Source organism: Solanum verrucosum, unplaced genomic scaffold (genome assembly GCF_900185275.1).
Source record: "Solanum verrucosum unplaced genomic scaffold, falcon-dt-bn FXZP01000085.1, whole genome shotgun sequence".
Taxonomy (NCBI): Eukaryota; Viridiplantae; Streptophyta; class Magnoliopsida; order Solanales; family Solanaceae; genus Solanum; species Solanum verrucosum.
In genome coordinates, this window is record NW_026019839.1 from 869,857 (window position 1) to 892,528 (window position 22,672).

The following is a 22,672-nucleotide window of genomic DNA, read 5'->3' on the forward strand; positions in this document are numbered from 1 at the left end:
AGGCTCAAGTTCCAAGTTAAGTATTGAGTTTCAAGTCAAGTCAAAAGTTAAGAGTTTCACATCAAGCCAAGAGTTCAAGTAAAGTAAAGAGTTTAAAGTTGAGTTCTTTTCTCAAAGTTATTAGGGAACTATGTATTCCCAAAGAAGTTTTAAAGAAATGTTTTTACATTTAAACAAGGTTGGAAACTGAGATTTCCAAAAAGCCTTCGGGCTAGTTTTTGAGTAATTATCTCATATCAGCAGGAAGAAATATGTTTTAAAAACATAAGAGCCAGTACATTTTTGGGAGTAGTATCGAGCACCGAATTGGGGGAGCGTTCAAAGAACCCACAGCCCCCATAGAACCATGTTAGCCACCATGGGTAGAAAAGGATCATACTTTTTAGATGAATCCTTTTCAGATTAGACTAGTGGATCCATTAGGCAGTTCAGGTCTTATACCTTTGGCCGGGTATAAGATGCTCTGGCAGCGTGAGGTCGATCGCTGTATCATCACTATAGCTCTTATGTGATGGTTGTCGGTTAGAGAAACTCCCACAGCAGTTATTGTATTTTTCATACACAGAGATTATTGTATTTTTATATACATCAGTTCATTGTATTTTTATACACATTTCAGGCTTATTGTATCCTTGTATACACACAGAGTTCATAGCATGTTTTAAGCAATCTTTCTTTATATCGCACTTGTTTTAAATTGCCTTATATTGAAAGAAGTCAGTCAGGTTGAGTTAAGTTGAGCCAGGTAAGCTATTCAGTTTCTTCCAGTTTTCCTTCTAGCCTTTGTTGCTTAGTTTTCCAGCTTGCATACTCGTACATTCCATGTACTGATGCCAGTTGGCCTGCATCGTTTGATGATGCAGATTCAGGTACCCCGGATCAGCATCCTGCACGTCGTTGATCCAGCTGAGCACTCCAGAGTCAGTGGTGAGCCTCCTTGCATTCCGGAGGACTCAATTATTTTGTGTTCTTAGTTTTTGTTTTATTAGGATGTTGCGGGGTCTGTCCCAACATCCATCTCAGTATTTTAGAGGCTTCATAGACAGACAGTCAGTCAGTTAGTTTTGAGTCTCTCATCTATATATATATGTAAATATTCTATTTTGAGATTCGAGTTGCCTTTATGGCCATATTTTATAAGTTAAGTTGTTTTGTAATATTGCATTGCATTGAGTTATTCTGTTGAGGTTTCCGCTGAGTTAAGAAAGCCAGGCCAAGGGTTCGCTTGGGGCTAGAAATGGTCTCCGGGTGCCGGTCCCGCCCAGGGTGTAGGCTCGGGGCGTGACAAAGGAACCGGGACTAACCGGACCGGGACGGACCGGTAAATCCCGGTTTCCGTCCCGTTACCCCTCCCGGACCGGTATAATACCGGATCAAACCGGTAATATCCAAAACCGAGACGGAACCGGTAACGGACTGGAACGGACCGAAACCGGTACCGGACCTCCCGGTTCCGTTGCCAGCCTTAATTATAACTAATATTCAATAGTATTGGAAGAATATAGTGATGCAAATTGAATCAGCAGGTCAAATGAAGTAAAATCCACGAGTGGATATGTATTTACTCTTGGTGGAGGAGCAGTCTCTTGGAAATCTTCCAAACAGAGATGTATCGCTCGCTCTACTGTGAAATCTGAGTTTATCACTCTAGATAAGGCCGGTAAAGAAGTTAAAGGACTCCAAAATTTCTTGAAAGATTTTAGGCCCAAACCTTTTAGCTCCAGTATGCATACACAGTGAGAGTTAATTTGCAATAGGTAGGGCATGTAGCATGATGTATAACGGAAAGTCTCGTCATATATGACATAGACATAATATCGTTAGAGAACTACTCTCTAGTGGAATTATCATAATTGACTATGGAAAGTCAAAGGATAATGTGTCGGATCCACTTATAAAAGGCCTAACTAGAGAGGGAGTTGATAGATTATCAAAGGGAATGGTACTATGGCCGAGAACAAGTCATTGTGGCGGTAACTCTACCTAGAAGACTGGAGATCCCAAGATCTAGGTTCAAGGAGATCAAACAAAGTCATTGATGACGGTTCAACATTGTCAATTTTTTTTTTATGGTCCATTCTCATGATAAGACAATGTTCAGTAACAAAGATAAAGGCATTAGGACTTTTTAATGATTTCTAAGTTTGATACAAGGTATATCAAATGGTGTATCTACGGGATAACACATTTAGAAATCACCTATGTAAGTGTGAAGTGTAAGCCGCTTCAAGGAGAATCCGGTAAGGCCAGTTCTCTACGCACTTATAAACCGAGACGTGTTCATGGCTGAAACGAACAAAACAATGAGAACCAAAAACAGTTCAAGGGTTGATTGTGTGACTTATGTTCTCTAGGTATACACCAAAGCTCGACGGTTCAAAGATATCAAATCTACCGATTGACTGAGTATATCCGATATATGTTCACTACGGAAAGTTCAAAGGGAAACCCACTTATCCAGAGGCAATCAATCCTTAATTATGAATCACACAGTTTTTCATGCATATGTTTTAACAATAGCCATTTCCTATTCATGTGGGGGATTGTTGGGTTTTAAAGGTGTGAACAGGAAATGAAGGGTTGTAACTCTCCTGAAGAGTTGTGACTATGCCGAAGGGTTGTGAACTTTATGAAAGGTTGTGTCCTTTCTAAAGGATTTTGACCGTTTGAAAGGTTATGCCTTTTCCAAAGTGTTGTGACCTTTCTGAAAGGTTGTCTTCTTTCCAAAGGGTTGTGACCTCTACCCTTTGTTGGCTATAAATAGAGAGGTTTTCTCTCATTTTTCTGTATCGAATTCTTCCCTTCTTTTGCATACATTTCTTACAAAATAAAATCGATCGATTGTCTGTGTGTGTGATTCGTTGCTGTCATTTTGAGTTCGTTGAAATTATAGAAGTTTGAGGTACCACTACTTCTTTAATGATTAATCCGTTTTATCTTGGGAGGAATTAATCTGCAACCTCGGGTACTTGAGGGGATTAAATTTCTTAAGGACACACAGTGGGTTCTGTGGACTCAGATAGTTCTTTGTGTTTTTCTTTTCTTCTTTTATTATTTCTGGTTTGCTAATCTGAATACAGGAGATAACAAAACATAGCTTGAAATGAGAGAAAAACTAGATGTTTTTTTATCCATGCACATGCTTGTACCTCATAAATAAAAAGAACACTTGTACATCTAATCAAACTTTGATGGTTCATCTTTGTAGGTACACACGATATATGTTCAATCATCTTGACCTCGACAAATAAGCCTTTAACGTGCCGAGAGGACAAGTTTTCAATATACTGATTAAGAAAAAATGTAGCTCTTGCTCATAAATTCATTACAAGTTTCACACAAACCACTAAGAATTGAAATTAATTCAAATACTTATTGCTGAAGATCCGTCAACTAGCTGAGGTCCTCCTCCATCTTTTGTTTGCAAGCCTGAATGAAACATTCACTGAGAAAGGAACTCAGATTCAAGTAATTGGAAAAAGCATGATGTGGTTTAAAAATAAAAATGAACATGACAAGAGCATACCAGATAATGAGTCAAGGAGATGAATTTCTATCCCAATCTGGAGGCTGTATTGTAACTTTGAACGCATCATTTGACATTTCATCATGCCGAAATGCTAGAATTTCCTTGGCTGAATTAGCAACATCCAAATTGCACCACTTTACTTCAATGCTTTTTAGTGATAAAGCATCATCAAAATGAGAAGGGATTTCCTCAAGCCGCTTACATTTGGTTAAAACCAAACGTTCAAGCATAGGAAAAGAATCCTCAGAGACAGACCACTGTGCAATGTTGAGGTCCTCCAATTCTAAGTATTTGAGTTCACGGAACTCTGAATCTTTCACTTCCCATTCTTTCCCTTCAAAGGCTCTGAGAAGTAACTTTAGAATCTTCAAGTTAGGAAGTTCTCCAATACTCAAGATTTGGCTCCATGGTAGACGAAACTTTGACAGAGTCAATTCCCCAAGTCTTGAGGGAAAACTGAAGACATGTGGAAGTTTACCTGGATAGCTGTTGGAGACAACCTTAAGGGATTCAAGCTGACATAGAAACTCTAATCTGGGATAGAGAACACACCTTCCCTCCACTTTCTCTGAATAGCCAAATGTCCCCGAAAATACGCAACTCAGCTTTCTCAATTTTGGCATCTTTCTCAATATCATCACTGTATCTTGACCGTGAGAGAAATGTGGAGTGGAAAAGGTTTCCAAATTATCTAATTGAGAGTCCGCAAGTGATTCACCCATATTCTCATGCAAACTAAATGAAGCACGATGAGTTACATGTATATTCCTTATTTTAACCATCTTTAGAAGTGAACTAGGTAGTATCACCTCTCCTCCCAATCCTCTTATCACAAAAGTTTCGAGATTCCAAAGATTAGCTATACATGAAGGAATTGAATTTCCACCAGTTTTAGCAGCAAAATACTTCAAATGAATTAGAAATTGTATTTCACTAGGAAAAGTACCACCAATGTTGACGGATTCCAAATCCAACACCTTAACAAGTTTGAATCTGTCAAAGATGAACGAGCTATTATGCGGAAAGAATGAGTTATCTGAATCAATAACATTGAACAACAAAGAGCGAACATTTGAGTGAGATGGCTGCCACAGATCAATATGATCCTCAGAAGAATGAACAAACAACCGGTATTCCAGAGACACTTCAGGAAATGTATCCTCTCCAGTGAATCTGTTCAAAGAGAAAATAATGAAAATAAGAGTTGATATAAACAATAATATGATAAAATCAGTATAGTTTTTTTACCCATTGATCTGAAGAAGGAAATTCTCCTGTTTGGACTTCTCCAAGCAGAACTTATGCAACAGATCATGAACACGACATGTTTTGAGCTTTCCATTGGGTCTCTTCTCTATGCCCATGACTAAATTTCTACTAATAAGATCTTCCAAGAGACATTCTGCAGCATCTTCTAGTCCGTTTTTTTCATTTGCTTGTACAAAACCCTCAGCTACCCACAACCGAGTCAACTTTGAGACATGAATATCCTTCCCCTTTAAAAGTCCTCCAAAATAGAGAAAACAAGACTTCAGCTGTTGTGGTAAATTCCTATAACTGAATCCAATTATAGACATGCTCTCTTCCAAGCTACCAATATTCAGCAAACCTAGACTTTCTTCTATTTCCTTCCACAATTCTGCTTTTATATTTTTCTCTTTGAGAACACCAGCAACTAATACAATGAAGAGAGGCAACCCTCCACATTTTTTGGCTATTCGAAACCCCACATCATCAATTTCAGGCGGACAGCTCTTTCCTTGAAACAACTCTTGCTGTAATAATGTCCAACTCTCATCATCTTTGAACAAGCGAAGATGATGAGGTTCACTTTCACATTTAGCATAATTGGCAACGTTACTCAGACGGGTTGTTAGAATAATTCTACTCCCATTCCGATCATTTTCTAAGCACATATGTAGATTGTCCCACACTTTATCATCCCATACATCATCAATGAGGATTAAGAATCTCTTGGTCAACAAGAATCGACGCAGTTCATCAGCTAATTCACCATCATCTTTTTCATTGCGATCAATAGGCTCAAGCACACCATTCAAAATGGCAAGCAACAAATCTCGCCGTGAATATACTTGAGTCACGCGACACTGAGCACGGACATCAAAGTGAGAGGTAATTACTGGATCATTGTAAATCTTCTCGGCAAGAGTAGTCTTACCAATTCCCGGCATGCCGACCAATGAGATGACATCTAGCTGACGCGAACCTCCAAGTAGCTGCTTCTTCATTTGGTCCATCGCCTCCTGGAAACTTCCCATATCTTCATTTGATGATCCTGGAGTATTAGTTGATAAAGACGGCACACGATAAGTTGAGGTCTTTTTAACTTTGTGCACTGTCGCATCTATCTTCTTTCTTTCACATGTTTCTCTAACAACTTCATTTACAAGCTTAATATTCTCAACAGCTTCAGAAATCCAAAGAACTTTGTACCAGAGTGGATAAGAATAGGTCAAGCACGAGTCCATGACATACTCTGCCTCGTATGCCATTGCAGTAACTCTTGTTATAAGACTATAAACTTCATCATGCTCATCATTGATTTTTGGGAAATGATCAGTCAATGTTCTTAGACACAATAAACCCTCCTTCACTAACCCAATTTGAAGTTTTAAGTCAATAACTGAATCGATCTTAGAACTTAGAATCTCATCCAATTTTCCCAAGAAACAATAGAGAAATCCTAGTTCATTTATCTTGGGGAAGCTATGACTTGAAGAATCTGGAACTTTGAGACAAATCATTTCGACCTCTGTCTCGACAAACTTAAGCAATTGCTTGACATCAGAGAGATATAGCCTGTAGCACCAAGAAGGTGCAGAATCCCTGATGGGAAAGAGACAGACAAACTTTATATCTTGAACATGTTTCACAAGATCTTTGAGCTCTTGATGCATATCACGATGCTGTACAATATCTGCAATAAAAGAACCCAAATAAAATAGTTTGTCTTTGATTACTGGGATCTGGTTCTTCAGAAAAGGAATTGAACAAGCATCAAAGTTGAGCAGCCAGTCCTGGTGTTTCAATAAGAATCTAATAAGGTCTTCGCCATCCGTCATGTTGTAAGGTGATGCATCCAGAAATTGAAGGCATACTTTTCTGACCTCTACCTTGACAGACTCAATCTCAGATAATAAAAGCCCAATTTCCTCAGTGCTTCTTCCCTTGATGATTTGTGCTATCTTGTTGGCAGTCACTTCAGCATGCATTAAGACATTATGGAATTCATTAAGGACTGTGTGTTTCCTGAGAACATCTATGAGAAGAAGTCTAAGATAAATAAGCTCTTCATGAGAACTTTTAATCAGATCCAGAATGTGAGCTTCCAAAGTGGCTTTGTGCTTCTGTAGATCCATCAAGCTTCTCTCACATTCGATAAGCTTGAAAGCCACAGTCAAAAACTGAAGAACTAGATTGCTTTTGTTGCTATTCACAGATTCGGCCTCAATTGCAATAGTTCCAAATCCACTGCTCTGAGATAGAGGATCAAGAAGATATGTTAACAGGAGCAACAATCCATCGTAGAACTTTTTAACATCATCTGCAACTGTAAATGACAAATCAGTTTCATGCTTCAGTAGCAGATTGTCAATAATATATTCATGAAACCACTTTTTAACATCATCTGCAACTGTAAATGACAAATCAGTTTCATGCTTCAGTAGCAGATTGTCAATAATATATTCATGAAACCCCATCATAAGTAAATCCATGTTGTGGTGACCAGAGGATGATTTCTTTGAGGAATTTAAGTAAGAACCAATGACCTCAAAATTAATAGGAAGAAAGTTCAGCAGATGTATCTCAGTTGATGAAGCACAAATGGTGGAACACATCTGTCTAATTGCTGCCTTAATAAAGTTGAACTTAAGAAGCAATTGAAAATGTGAGCGATTCATTTCCCAGACCAAGTCTTCTCGTCTTGCATAACATAAAAGATTATTAACAGCTGAACATGCTTCGTTAGTCACAGATTGGATAAGAGTTAAAAGATCAGTTATCTTAGGTTGCTGTTTGCACTGCTCCAATGAATCCATGAGAAAATTTGTCACGACTATCAGCTCTTCCAAAGCATAGTCAATCAGTTGAAGACTATCAGCTCTCAGGAGAAAGGTTTCTTGACTGTTTCGTAGTTGAATCAGTTCGATTACTACATTGACATGATTAAGCTTCGGCTGCAAAACAAAAAGAAGATCCTCATCATAGGAGTTGATCACTAATGCTGCTGCCTCAAAGGCCAGAGCTTCAATAAGTGACTGAAGAGAACTGAATATTCTGAGTTGAGTGCCTCCATATTCTATGCACTTTAGTAATTGAAAACTGTTAAGAAGTCCTTCTTTGAGCCCCCGAATTTTACCACGGTGTCGATTCACCTCAGGATACTCTTGTAGAGCATTAACAAAATCAAGCATACATCCGGGCTTCAATGTAGTCTCTGATCTTGATGATTTTAACGCTGTCAAGAGGTTCTTATATATCTGCCTCAAATCAGGACTGAAAGAACTTATCAAACTGTACAACTCATAGCGCAAATCTGTATATCCGCCCATCGATTTGAAATGTAGTTGTAGTGCAGTATAAGCTACATTCTGAATATGGATGAAGAAATACTGCATACTCTCATGCTCAATGCACCGACTTGAAGTTAATATGAAGAAAGCGTGTAGATATCGCAGCTTCACAGGGGCACAATCCTTTACATAATCAAGCAAAAAATCGACAAACCTCACCATCTCCATAGTAGTGATTCGGCTAGATGATGCTGATGGCTTTGAAGCTTTCATTCTTTCAGCAATATTCTCGGGTTTAAGTATTTTCAGCACCTCTGATATCATTCCTCTAGTTGATGTTGATGGCTTTGAAGCTGCTTTGAGTCGCTCAGCAATGTTCTCCAGCTTAATTTTTTTCAGCGCCTTTGTCATTTTGATGGTGTAATGTTGATCCATGTGAGTACATATCTCAGAAAATCCATCATGAGCTTGTTGAAATAAGGTCCCTAGTTGTGTAGATATCGTGTTCTCAGGGTGAACCTCCTCCAGTTTCACGAGAAATCGAGACACACATTTTAGTCGATATCTAGCATTTTCCAGTTCGTCAATTATGGAACTATCTAAATGCCTGCCCTTCAGACGGTGTATAGCACCTCTCACCGCGAGACACTCCTGAGCCATCGACTTCCCACTTTTTCAGTTTCCTCTAATTGTTGATAAATAAATGATCTTCTCCTAGTCAGAATAAAACACAAGATAAAGATATTAAGGGTGTGTTTGGTATGAAGGAAAATGTTTTCCTGGAAAACAAGTTGATTTTTGACTTATTTTCTTATGTTTGGTTGGTGAGTAGAAAATATTTTCCGAAAAAATTTTTTAGTGTTTGATTTATGTTTTTTTTTGAGAAATATCTTTTATTTTTACTAGGGTAGAAAATAATTTTTGAAATTAAAAATATTTTTTAAAACAAATTTAAATTTTTTTGGGGGTGGGGTGGGGGGTGGTAGGGGGTGGATTGAGGGTAGGGGTGAAAAATTGAATTTTTGAAGTTGAAAATATTTTTTAAAAACAAACTTAAATTTTTTTTTGGGGATGGGGGCTGGTAGGGGGTGGGTGGGGTGGGGGGCTAGTAGGGGGTGGGTGGGGGGGTCGAGGGTTGGGGTGAAAAAATAAAATTTTGAAGTTGAAAATATTTTTGAAAAACAAACTTAAATTTTTTTTTGGGGGTGGTGGGGGGGGGGAGGGTGCTGGTAGGGGGTGGGTGGGTGGAGTGGGGTGAAAAAAATGAAATTTTGAAATTGAAAATATTTTTGAAAAACAAACTTAAAATTATTTTTGGGGTGGTGGTGGTGGTGGCCGGGGGGGGGGGTCGTAGGGGGGTGGGGGGTCGAGGGTACGGGTGAAAAAAATGAAATTTTGAAATTGAAAATATTTTTTAAAAACAAACTTAAATTTTTTATTTTTTTTTTGGGGGGGGGGGAGGGCTGGTAGGGCGTGGGTGGGTGAAAAAATGAAATTTTGAAATTGAAAATATTTTTAAAAACAAACTTATTTTTTTTTGGGGGGTGGGGGGCTGGTAGGGGGGCTGGGTAGGAGGTGGGTGGGGGGGTCAAGGGTAGGGTGAAAAAATAAAATTTTGAAGTTGAAAATATTTTTTAAAAATAAACTTAAATTTTTTCTTTTGGGGGAGGGGGCTGGTAGGGGTGGGGTGGGTGGGGGGCTGGGTAGGAGGTGCGTGAGGGGGGGTCAAGGTAAGGTGAAAAAATGAAATTTTGAAATTGAAGATATTTTTTAAAAATAAACTTAAATTTTTTTTTTGGGGGAGGGGGCTGGTAGGGGGTCGAGGGTTGGGGTGAAAAAATGAAATTTTGAAATTGAAAATATTTTTAAAAACAAACTTAAATTTTTTTTTTTGGGGGGAGGGGGCTGGTAGGGGGTCGAGGGTTGGGGTGAAAAAATGAAATTTTGAAATTGAAAATATTTTTAAAAACAAACTTAAATTTATTTTTTTGGGGGGGTTGGTTGGAGGGCTGGTTTGAGGGTAGGGACAAAATAAATTGATTTTTTCAACAATTTTTTTTTTAATTGGAAGTTGGAAGAGAGTTTTGGAAAATGTTTTCTTTAAGTTTTGAAGGGAAGTCATTTTCCTTAAATTTGAGGAAAATGAGTTGATTTGGAAAACATTTTCCAAAACATTTAACCCAACCAAACATGAGAAAATTGAAAGATATGAAAGATCAATTAAAAGATATCACTAATACGCCTGCGCAAGATGGTAGATTATTTGTATGTTTTTGGGTAAATACGAGCTCCTGAGCTATGCAATATGGTCTAACTTTGCCCTCTGTTACTAGTTTGGTTTAAAAAGAAAAATGACTTTCTAAGTGAACTATCATTATAACCAAAAAGAAAAGAAAAGAAGTGAATTATCATTAAGTGACCATACAAAAGATTAACTCGAAAGTCGAAAGTGATTATATAATATGAATATGTGTATACACATGATCAAACCTGCTAATAAAGAACAATGAATGATCTTCTCCTAATCATAATAGTTAATAAAGAAAGAATCAACTATTAAAGAATAATGATCTTCTCCTAATCAGAATAGATGTGTATCGAATAATTTTAATTAATGGTTAGAGATGCAAGTGAGTGAGCATACCTGTGATCTACACTCTAACCAAAATGAGCAATTTTTTTTTTGTCAAAAATTCATCCTCCAATAATCTCTTTCATCTTCAATAATTACTTTAACTATGCAATTTTTTTTCTTCTCTTCAAAGCATACTAGTTAAAAATATAGAGAAAAAGAGCTAGTATTGATAAACTCTGTCTATAGTTTCTTTCAATTGAGTACTAAATGTTCTTTTCTTCACTTTTAATTGCACTTAATTCTTTTCATGTGGAAGGAAAAAAAGTAGGTACTAATAAACAATGATAAAGAAAGACTTATCAATTCTTTTTCTTGTCTTTTCCTCTAATGCACCACAGATGGAAGATTAATAAAATATTTGCTACAAAACAAAGATGCTAAAGGAGATATTGTAGAATAATTATTTATATCAACTTTATTTGTCTTTTTAAGCATTGAAATTATTATTTTCTTACGTGGAGTATAGAGTCAGCATCAACTAGTGGTTTCACCAAAATAATAGAAAAAAATATATATGTTGCTTCTGAGTTCTGTGCAAAGCTAAGTTCAATTATTAAGTGCTAATTTATTTTGTTGCTGACTTACTGTATTTTAGACATTAATAAACAAAAGATGTTTGGAGTCTATCGAAAACATATCTCTTTATTTTTCTTGATTTGTGGAATAGAAGAAGTTGAATCAGAAATCCTCTCCAAATGTATCAAATTGTCTTCTTGAAGCAGTTCACTGCGCAAGATGTGTACCTTCTACTTGTTGTTTCAAATTCTACATGGTATTGTTTGTCAATTAATTTTAGAAATCTACTATTAGTAGAGCCAATCCAACATATCTTGAATTGAATGTCAACATGATCCATTGATTTTTTATTTTTTTTGTTATTTTAGTCTGACCAACAGACCCTTTAGAACAGTTAAAACTCGTAAGAAGTGTTAAAACATTTATCTACTTAATTAAAGGTATTTCAAAGAGGAATCTAGAATATTCGAAGAGTTGAAGCTATGGCAAATAACATAATGATAATGCACATACCAGTGTGTTTGATTACTTGCTGCGTTGCACATATATCTCAGGCAAATTTATATAAAACTATATAAAATAAAGCATTTAAAAAGATTGTAAAAATATTATTTGTTCATAGAAAGATGAAAAACATAACACTTCAGTCTTCAATATTAGGGGAAGATGTAAGGGGAAAACAGAAATATAATTGTAGATAAATTTATATTTGTGTATAACGTGGAGATGAATGGAAGAAAAACTAAAATGTAAACGAGTGAACCTTTATATATATATATATATTTGTGTAATTGAATTGGATGACTTATATATATATATATATATATATATATATATATATATATATATATATATATATTACCTTAAAAGCATGAACTCCTAACTTGAATTTTAAATTACTATAATATCCCTAACTTAGGATATGACTTTTTCGCAGACTTAAATCCTGACAATCAAACCCTTTTTTTTTAAGCGATTGAGCTCTCTTCTCTCTCATGCGTAAACCCTAAAATCTTACTTATAGCTACCGGAATGGCCAATATGGCCGGCGGCCAGCCACCTACTGCTGGTCAGGCCCTCTCTGATTCTTTATTCCCAATTCTTCAACATCCTAATGCCATTAAGATCAATGCACAGTTACCTAACATTCCAAATAGTTTGCCTACGGAGAAAGTACAATATGCGGATCTGTTGAAAGGTCCAAAGCATCAACAACCCAATGAGGTAGATCCCATCCCAATTAAACATATTCAATATGTAGAGGGTGTACCAAGAATCACATGGACGGAGGAGGAAGTGGACATAATGAATGTGACTGAAAATTTACAATTTGCAGTGATTGGAAAATTTTCATATGGTTGGCCAGAACTAGATGATCTGAGAGTTCAAATTCCTAAACAATTACATATCAAAGGAGAATGTACTATTGGCTTTCTAAGGAATAGACATATATTAATTCGATTAAACAGAATGGATGATTTCGTTAATATAATGTCGAAAAATGCCTATTACATTATTGATAAAGATGGATATGCATTTCAAATGCGCCCGCTAATTTACGATACCAAATTCAAACCAGATGAGGAAACCACTCAAGCTATGGCCTGGATTTCTTTCCCACATTTGTTACCCACCTTTTATGGTAAAGAAGCCTTGTTCTCACTAGCATCGGCTGTGGGGAAGCCAGTGCAGCTGGACTCGGCAACCATTAACAAGACTCGTCCAAGTTGTGCGAGAGTAAAGGTTCAAGTGGATCTTCTTGCCGAACTTCCTGAGTGGGTGGAGAATGCAGTAGTCAGCCCAGGATCCGCAAGGATTGAGCAGATCAAGATCCAGTATGATTTCCTGCCTAAATATTGTCGCACTTGTATGCTGCTAGGACACAATGAAGGAGAATGTAGAGTTATCCATCCAGAATTAAAGCATGAGAAAGCACAAAAGGATCAAGAGGAAGGTGAAATACCTCAGCACCAGGTACAAGGGAGATACAATCAGAAAAGTTATAAAAGGTTTGTCAAAAGGTGGTGTCCGACTCAAAAGACTTTCATCATGGATAGGACTGGAGATAAACATGGTGAACAGGCTACAAATTCCAAGGGGACAACAGTGGTGATGACTGGTAATCCTTTTGACTGTCTGGCAGAAGAGGCACAACAAGATCATCCTGAGGTAGACAAGTCAAAACATGTTATAATGCAACAATCAAATAAGGAGGGAGTCCAACAAAGTAATTTTAATCTCTCATCAAAGAGCGAAGTTGATACAAGGAGGGATGTGACAACGACTGATCAAGAAAAGCCTGGTTCTAATGATGTTAATAGCAGCAATATTTGTAGCAATACGTGTAGTACTCTAGAGGATGGACAATGCACACACACAAGACAAGATGAGGTGGAAAAGAACACAAATAGCAATGCTCAGCAAAATTGGCAAATAATGGCAGTCACACTACTCGTCATGATGTAGATCAATCATCTATTGGGAATACAGAAAAAGGAGAAAGAAATGAAGGGGAACAATCATCATTTACAAATGTATCAACTGAGATTGTTTTAATGAAGGAGATAGTTGATGTTGAATATCATATACCACTTCAGATGGTACCTGCAAGTCCTTTAGATATGTCAATGGATGCAAATGGGAATTGCAAAGAACATCTTGCTTTGACTCCTTATTCAGGGAAAGATTCTCCTATGCAGGTCCTGCATGAAATTGTAGCACATCATGTTTGAGGATAGAATGAGTAACTCTTTGCAAAGTAGTATAGATGGGGTGGAGGATCAGGAAGAGGTCAATAATGATGTAAATTCCAGAATGGTTGAAGTGGAGGCAGGGTTGTCTCCTCATGTAGTTACAAAAAGTAAAAAAGGCAAAAATAAAGGGGAGAACATCAAAGCAGAAAACATTGGTATGATAACAAGAACCCCACTGAAGAGAGGGGCAAAATCAGGTGTTAAATGAAGTACAAAGCTCTTGTATGGAACATTAGATCTGTGAGAACTCATAAGGCTTTTCACAGAGTCCAAATGTTAAATAGGCACCACAAGTTCTTCATGATTGCACTACTGGAGCCCTTTCAGGATACAAGGAATATTCAAAACTTCAAAAGGAAGTTGGGGATGAACTATGTCAATTATAATGTAAATGGCAAGATATGGGTATTTATACAAGACCATATTCATGTTGGGGTGATTGCTGATTCTGAACAACAATTAACATTACAGTTAACTTTGGAAGATGATATACAATTAGTTACTACTCTAGTTTATGCAAAATGTTCTGCTCTGGAAAGATTAAGCTTGTGGGATGATCTTTCCTCAATAAGACAGAGTTTGACTCTCCCCTGGCTTGTAGGGGGTGATTTTAATGTTATCATGGGGGATGAAGAGAAAATTGGGGGTCTGCCTGTATATCCTCAAGAGGTTGAGGACTTTGCCTTTTGCATAAATTCTTGTGACTTGTTTGATGTTCATTTTAGTGGAAGTCCTTTCACATGGTGGAATGGGAGGGCTGATGAAGCCTGTATTTTTAAAAGACTAGATAGGGTGGTGATAAATCAGACTCTGGTGGATGCCATTGGGAATGCGGAAGTCCAACATTTGGCTAGAACTGGATCGGATCATGCACCTTTATTAGTTACTTGTGGAGGTGATACTCAACATGTCCATAAACCATTTAAGTTTCTGAGATTTTGGACTAGTAGAGAGGACTTTAAAGAAGTTGTTAGGAGCAATTGGGTGGCTGATTCATGTGATGTCTTTACGGATCTGAAAATTAAGCAAAGGAGAACTAGACAGGCTTTGACTAAATGGAGTAGGGAAAAATTTGGTGATATTTTCAAACAACTTCATATTAGAGAGGAAATTATGAAAATGAAGGAAAATTTGTTTGAAGAATACCCTACTGCATCCAATAGGGTGGTCCTTCAACGAGCGCAGGCTGAGTATAAGAAATATTTACATTATGAAGAGGAGTTCTGGAAACAAAAAGCTAATATACTATGGTTTTCAAAAGGAGACAGAAATACCAAGTTCTTTCAGTGCTTGGTAAAAGGTAGAAGGAAGAGGTTAGGGTTGAAAAAGGTGTTACTGGAGGATGGTAGCTGGACTGAGGGGGATAACCAATTAACTGCTGAAGCTATAAAGTTCTACCAAGCTCAATTTACAGCTACTAATAGTGATGAGGATTATTCACTTCTTCAAAATATTCCTAGGCTGGTGTCAGAAGCTGATAATAAATCTTTGAATATTTTACCTACAGAGGATGAGATTAAAGGAGTAGTATTTACTCTAAATGGGGATAGTACAAGTGGGCCTGACGGTTTTTCTGGGCTGTTCTATCAGACCTGTTGGGATATTGTGGGCCCTGATGTTATCAGAATAGTTCAGGCTTTCTTTGAAGGTAAAACTTTACCTAAATCTATTACTCATACTAATTTGATCTTGCTTCCCAAGAAAGACATTATTCAGACTTTCTCAGACTTAAGACCAATTAGTTTGAGTAATTTCTTGAACAAGGTAATTTCTAGAATTATTCATGACAGGTTTGAGGTATTGCTGCCTAAGATTATTTCTCAGAATCAATCTGGATTTATTAAGGGAAGAAGTATCACTGAGAATGTATTGTTAGCCCAGGAGATAATTGCAGATATAAGGAAGAGGGGAAAGCCTGCAAATGTTGTTATTAAGCTGGATATGGCTAAAGCTTATGATAGAGTTGATTGGAGGTTTTTTAATTCAAGTTTTAGGAAGAATGGGATTTAACAGTATGATGTTAGATAAAGTCTGGAGGTTAATTGCAAATAACTGGTATTCCATTATTATTAATGGACAATCTCATGGTTTTTTTCATTCTACTAAAGGGGTGAAACAAGGGGATCCCTTATCTCCTGCTATTTTTATCCTATCTGCTGAAGTGTTGTCAAGGGCTTTAAATAATCTTTTTGAGGATAACAAGTTCAAGAGTTTTGGCATGCCTAAGTGGAGTGACAACATCAATCACCTTGCATATGCTGATGATACTATTATCTTCACATCTGCTGACCCTGTTTCATTGGGATTGATTATGCAGACTCTTGGAAGATATGAAAAAGAGTCTGGTCAATTGATTAATAAGCAGAAGAGTCAGTTTTTTATGTATAGCAAGGCTGCTAGAGGAGTCATACAAAGGGTGGAAGACATTACAGGATTTGCTAGAGGAAAGTTTCCTCTCATATACTTGGGATGTCCCATTGGACATGCAAGAAAGAGAAAAGTTCACTTTGCTGAACTTATCAAAAAGGTACAATCTAAGCTTCAACTGTGGAAGAGCAAGCTGTTATCATTTGGGGGGGAAATTGTTCTTATTAACAGTGTCCTACAAAGTATCCCAGTCTACCTTCTATCCTCTCTTGTTCCTCCCAAGTGTGTGATTCATGATTTACATAGAATTTTTGCAAAGTTTCTATGGAATTTCAAGGAAGATGGGAGAAATAAGCACTGGGTGGTTTGGGGAGATTGTTGTCTGCCCAAAAATGAAGGTGGATTGGGGTTCAGGTCTATGTTTGATGTGTCCAAGGCTTTATTTGCAAAACTGTAGTGGAACTTTAGGACCAAAAAGTCTTTGTGGGCTAATTTTTTATGGAACAAATATTGTAAATCACATAGACCACAAGTGGTAAATTGGCAAAGGGGTACTCAAATATGGAAATATATGTTGGAAACTAGAGATGTTATTGATCAAGATATATGGTGGGAACCTAAGTGTGGTCACTCAAGCATTTGGTTTGATAACTGGACTCAATTAGGGGCATTATTTTACTATTTTCCCATCTCAGATCACCACTATTATTCTTATGAAGATGTCAATCAATTGATGATACATGAAAGGTGGAATAATGACTTATTGGGGCAAATTTTTAATGAAGAAGTAGTGAATCAGATTCACAAAGCACTGGGGCCACTTAGACAACATGATGAATGGGATAAGGCCTGGTGGATGCTAAGTAGTACAGGCAAATTCACTGTTAAATCTGTTTGGGAGGCATTAAGAAAGAGAGGTCCAAATCAAGAGGTGGTGAAATACATATGGCAGAAAGGTCTTCCTGTTAAAATTTCCTTTTTCATGTGGAGGTTGTGGAAAAAAAGAATTCCTATTGGTGAAGTACTAGTGAGAATCAAAATTGTAAATGAAATGAAGTGTGGTTGCTGCAATAGTAATCAACATGAATCTTTTGAACATTTATTTGTTCAATGTCCTGATGCTGGAAAACTATGGACTTTGTTTGCAGGTGCTGCTGGTATTGAATGTCCTGTAGTGCAAATGAATCAAATCTTTGATACTTGGTGGAAGTTTGAGTGTGCCCCTCAAACCTTTGATTGTTGCTGTACCTAGTCTTATTGGATGGCAATTATGGAAAAGAAGGAACAAAATAAGACATGGAGGCAGGATGTCTTTTGTTGGAATGGTGGGGGAAATCAACAGAAATTTATCATTGTTGGCTAAGGTTTTATACCCCTGGTTAGCAGATATTCCTGATACATGGCCTTTAATGGTCCAATTTTTTGAAAATTACAGGCCATTGATCTCTTGTAAGGTAGTGAGATGGGCATGTCCTGTTAAAGGCTTTAAATGTAATTCTGATGGAGGCTTTGATGTAAATACAGACAACTTTTCTAGTGCTTTCTGTATTAGGGATGTTGAAGGGAGATTTGTGTATGCTGAGACAAGAAACATCGGGAGGGAATCAGTTCTTGTTGCTGAAATGAAAGCCTTAAGATTTGGTTTAGAGTATTGTTGTACTCATAATGTTTTACCTGTAGTGTTGGAAACAGACTCTCTAGTCTGTAAAAGGGTTTTAGATGGAGATTGGGAAACCCCATGGATTGTTTCAGTAGATACAACATACATAAGAAAGATGTTGGCAGAAAATGGCATACAAGTCAAACACATATACAGAGAGGGCAATCAAGTCGCAGATTTTTTTACTAACATAATTTTTAGTTTTGCAGGTACACAGGTGAAATATTTTAATTCATTGTTAGAGATACCAAATACTGGAAGGGCGATGCTACAACTGGAAAAATTGGGGGTACCACATATAAGGTTAAGGAAATGTCAAAATAGCAGGGGGATTCAACCGAACAACAACTACAACTCAGTTATGCAAATACAATCAACTGAATAAAATGTTACCTCGTTCTGCGAAGTTAACACTCGTAAGGTACCGATTTGGAGTCTTTAAACAGTGGTATTAGCTTCGACGGAGCTCAACCTGTTAGGGATGAAGAAAAGGATACCTAACGATGAGTAAATTGCAGGTGGAATCAATACAACAAACCAACAACTCAGATTTGCAAGCTGAAGAAAATATTACCTGAATCTGAGAATCAATTTTGGCAATGGATACGTTCCAAATCGGAGTCTTAAACAGTGGTTTTAGCTTCGATAGAGCTCAACCTGTTAGGGATGAAGAAATGGATACTACCTATGGTCGTTTCGTAGTTAAGAAGATCGATTAGTTTATGCGAGAGATTGATGCTGTCCATCGGTGACATGGAACCCCCGGTCTAGTGGTTGAAGAAGTCTTCATTGAGTATGAATTCACGGTGTTCGTAGGACTTGTGAATGCCCTAGGTGGATCTCTACTCGACCGCATGATTGTGTTTTCACCATCGATTCAGTTTGCATATCTCTCCCATGGAAATATTTCAAAGTCGCAAGAACTGCTTCTTGGCTGCCTTTCTTATTCTGTTTTGCTGGTCTATTTTTGTTTTTCTTTTTGTTTTTAGTAATTGCTTTTGAGAGTTGGGCTGGAGTCACTTTTGGACTCAAGTCTTTAAGTTTGGCTCTCTTTATAATAAATGGGCTCGACCCAATCTTTTGATTTAAAAAAAAAAGAAAAGGATATGACTCTTTCGATGAGTTGTGACTTTTCTGATAAGTTGCGACTTTTTTCATAGGGTTGTGATTTTTCGATGAGTTGTGACTATTCCAAATAGTTGTGACTTTTCCAAAGGGTTGTGACTTCTTGGAAAGGTCATGACTTTTTGACTTTTTGATGAGTTGTGACTTTTCTGATAAGTTGTGACTTTTTCCATAGGGTTGTGATTTTTCGATGAGTTGTGACTTTTCCAAAGGGTTGTGACTTCTTGGAAAGGTCATGACTTTTCGACTTTTTCGATGAGTTGTGACTTTTTCCATAGGGTTGTGATTTTTCCATGAGTTGTGACTTTTCCAAAGCGTTGTGACTTATTCAAATTGTTGTGACTTTTCCAAAGGGTTGTGACTTCTTCGAAAGGTCATGACTTTTCAGATAAGACACAATTAACAATTGTTTATACTACCCTTTTTTGACTATAAATATAGGGGTTTCCTCTCATTTTTCGACCACAATTTTTTTTTTAATCTTCTACTCTTCTTCTTCTTCTTCTTCTTCTTCTTCTGGCATTTTAAAAAATTTCGTGTGATTTATTGTCATTGAGTGAGTTCAAAGTTTAGCGGAATATGATATACCACTATTTTGATTAAGTAAATTATTACGCCTTAACCTCGAGTACTTGAGTAAAATAATTCTGATGATATAAGAATTATTTTTTTGCTTAGATAGTATATAATGTTCCAATATATGAAGTTAACATGAAGTAGTCTAAACTCATTTATCTTTGTTAACAATTTCTCTTGTGATGCAAATATATGCTTCTGAATATCTTTTTCAAATATTATTAAACTTCTCAAGAGTTAGAGAATTGTCACGATTTATTTTTTGATGCTCAAGACAAAAGAATGATTTTTTTTATCAATGCTACTTATGTGATTTTGATTGTCAGAAAGTTTGCTTCAAAATAGTTATTACTATATAAACATTGTCCTTTTGTTTTATTGATTTATTATTTCTTAATATGTAAGTATTTTCGACTAAGAAAAATTTATATGACTTGTAATTGTAACGACCGGGTTCCGTCGTTATAGAAAAGCCAACGGGGAAATTTTTTGGGTCGGAAAACTTTTTCGTAGTAACTTGGAATTTCTCAACCTAGTCCAGATTTGGACGAAATCGGAGTATTAAAGGCTAGAGAAAGCTGGTAGCATTTGGGTGATCCAATTATGATTTCGATTACATGAGTAGTTAGATAAGACGTTAAGGAATCCATACGACTTTACGAAATTGAATTCGGGTGAGTAGAACTCCTGAAATTGATCTTAGCGTGAACGAGTGTTTTCTGAGTGTCGTTGGTGGAAGGTGTGTTGTGAAATGGGGGTCTTGGAATTATTAAAATAGCTCACTATTTCGTGCAAGCCGCTTTAGCAGTGAATTTTGTCGCTCTGGCAAGGCCGCTGTAGCGGGGTGATGACCGCTGTGGCGGGCCAGATGAGACTTAAAGTCGTAAATAAACCCCAAAACGTCTTTATTCTGCACTTTTTGGTTTTTAGAGCTATGGAACGAACACCAGACGATTCTTGACAGTTTTCCACAATTTTTAAGGCTAAAGGTAAGATTTTAACTCCCCAAATCCATTTTTCGATCTGTAGAACGCAATCTAATGGGTAATTATCGATGGGGGAGGGTTTTGATCTAGAAACTATGGTGGAAAAACCCCTAATTTGGATACTTGGGATCATGGGTATGATCTAGGGTTGTTAGAATTGTTAGTAATTCGAATAATTAGTGATTGTTTATTGATTCCCGTATTATATTGATTGTTTGTAAACCAAGAACAAGCGGAACGAATCCGAAAAGGGAAGGATCAAATTTCTTAGGGTTTCGAGCTTGTTTCGAGGTAGGTGATGGTTGTGATTTTATGATTGTGTGATGTATGTTTGTTCTTGCTTCATTATGATACATGTATGTATGAGAATGTTACATTATTGATCACACTTGTTGTAAATGAGGATATATGAATGATGAATGTCATGAACCATGACTTGATTGTATGATTATGAGAATGTACTTTGTGATTGTGATTATGGTTTGTTGAATGGATCGGGTGTTGCATTCCGACACACTAACTTAGATCAATTGACACGTTCTGGCATAAATATGGGATCGGTTGCCACATTTCGGCATAATCATTGGATCGGGTACCACGTTCTGGTATACTAATTGTTTGGGTTTGAGTTCCATTAGAGGACCAATGACTTGTCATAATTGTGTATCTTGAGAAATGTGAAGTTGTTCGTTGTTCGTAAATGTTGATAATATTGTATATGTTTTATATATGCATGTGATTATATTATTGTATTGACTTATCTATGTTGCACTTAGTGGGATAGCCGTGTGATCCTACCAGTACACTGTGGTTGTGTAATGATACTGCACTTGCTATTTCTTTGTTGAGTACAGGGCATCTTCAGGTGGCTATTGACATACCTTGCTTAGAAGATCAGTGATCATCGTTCGAATTCAAGGGTGAGCGTTCTTCCAGGCTGCCATGAGTTCTCCTTTCCTCTATGTCCACATTTCGGACTTAGACTTTTCTAGTTAGTTTATTAGTTCATTAGTTTGGAGTTGTATTCCTTCTTGTTTAGACTTGTTGAACTTTAGATGTTTTGGTACATTGACTTTCAGGTTCTAGGTATATTTTATGCATTGTTACTTGTTAGATCTTTTGGAAGTTTATGGGAACTTCAATTTTAGCTACTATTCCTGTTTTCGTATCCTTAAATGCTTTAGTTTTTGGGTTAGTTTCTTGGTTTGGGTTGTAGTAGTGGTTCTCCCACCAGAGGGTTAGTGTGGGTGTCAATCACGATGGTCTGGGTCGTGACAAAGTTGGTATCAGAGCCTAGGTTCGTTGATCTCGATGTACCAAAACAAGTCTAGTAGAGTCTTGCAGAACGGTACGGGGACACCTTTACTTTTCTTCGAGAGGATATAGGACTTTTGGAAATCTCTCTGTTTTCTCTTGTCTCCTTTCGTGCTATAACTTGATTCCAATTGGTATCTGGCGATTCAAATTGGTATCTAACCTCATTCACTCTTCTGTCCGCAGATGGTTAACACTAGATTCAATGGCGTCAGGCCCGTAACTCCTGTCAGTGCTCCAACTGAGGAATCTACAACGAGAGGTCGCGATCGAGGCAGGGGTAGAGGCCGAAGAAGAGTGGCGCCTGCTAGAGATGGGGTACCGATCGAAAATGCTCCCTAAAATGAAGCCCATCCCGTACATCATGAAGAGATAGAGTAGAATGTTGAGGTTGGAAATATTGAGGAGGGTGGACAAGAGGAAGAGGTGCAGGCTGAAACTAGAGGTATTCCTCCTTTGGACCCAGTGTTAGCTCAGTAGATTATGCCATTCTTGAAAGGGTTGGTTGGTCCTGGAGTGTTTCCCTCTGTTCAAGCAACTCAAGCTCCTACTAATCCCCCTGTGGTTATCACTACGCCCAAGGTGGGTGGGACTGGAGGTAATGATGCTTTCCTCCGTCCTTTGTTGAGTTCTGTTATGACTGGTAATGAACATGAGATGTTGACTAAGTTTTTGA

At 37.3% G+C, this 22,672-nt stretch overlaps 2 protein-coding genes across 2 annotated transcripts in view; one reads left to right on the top strand and one right to left on the bottom strand.

Annotated features, from left to right (window-relative positions):
* The window catches only part of LOC125815944 (uncharacterized), a 125,394-nt gene that overhangs the window by 12,889 nt on the left and 89,833 nt on the right, over window positions 1-22,672 (top strand). The window lies entirely within an intron of this gene.
* On the bottom strand, window positions 3,393-8,724 carry LOC125814131 (putative late blight resistance protein homolog R1A-4). Its single transcript, XM_049493584.1, has 3 exons — window positions 4,778-8,724; window positions 3,527-4,702; window positions 3,393-3,429 (listed from the first exon to the last, which is right to left on the bottom strand). Exons 1-2 carry the CDS (start codon window positions 8,722-8,724, stop codon window positions 3,538-3,540), a joined length of 5,112 nt encoding a protein of 1,703 aa, XP_049349541.1. The 3' UTR covers window positions 3,393-3,429; window positions 3,527-3,537.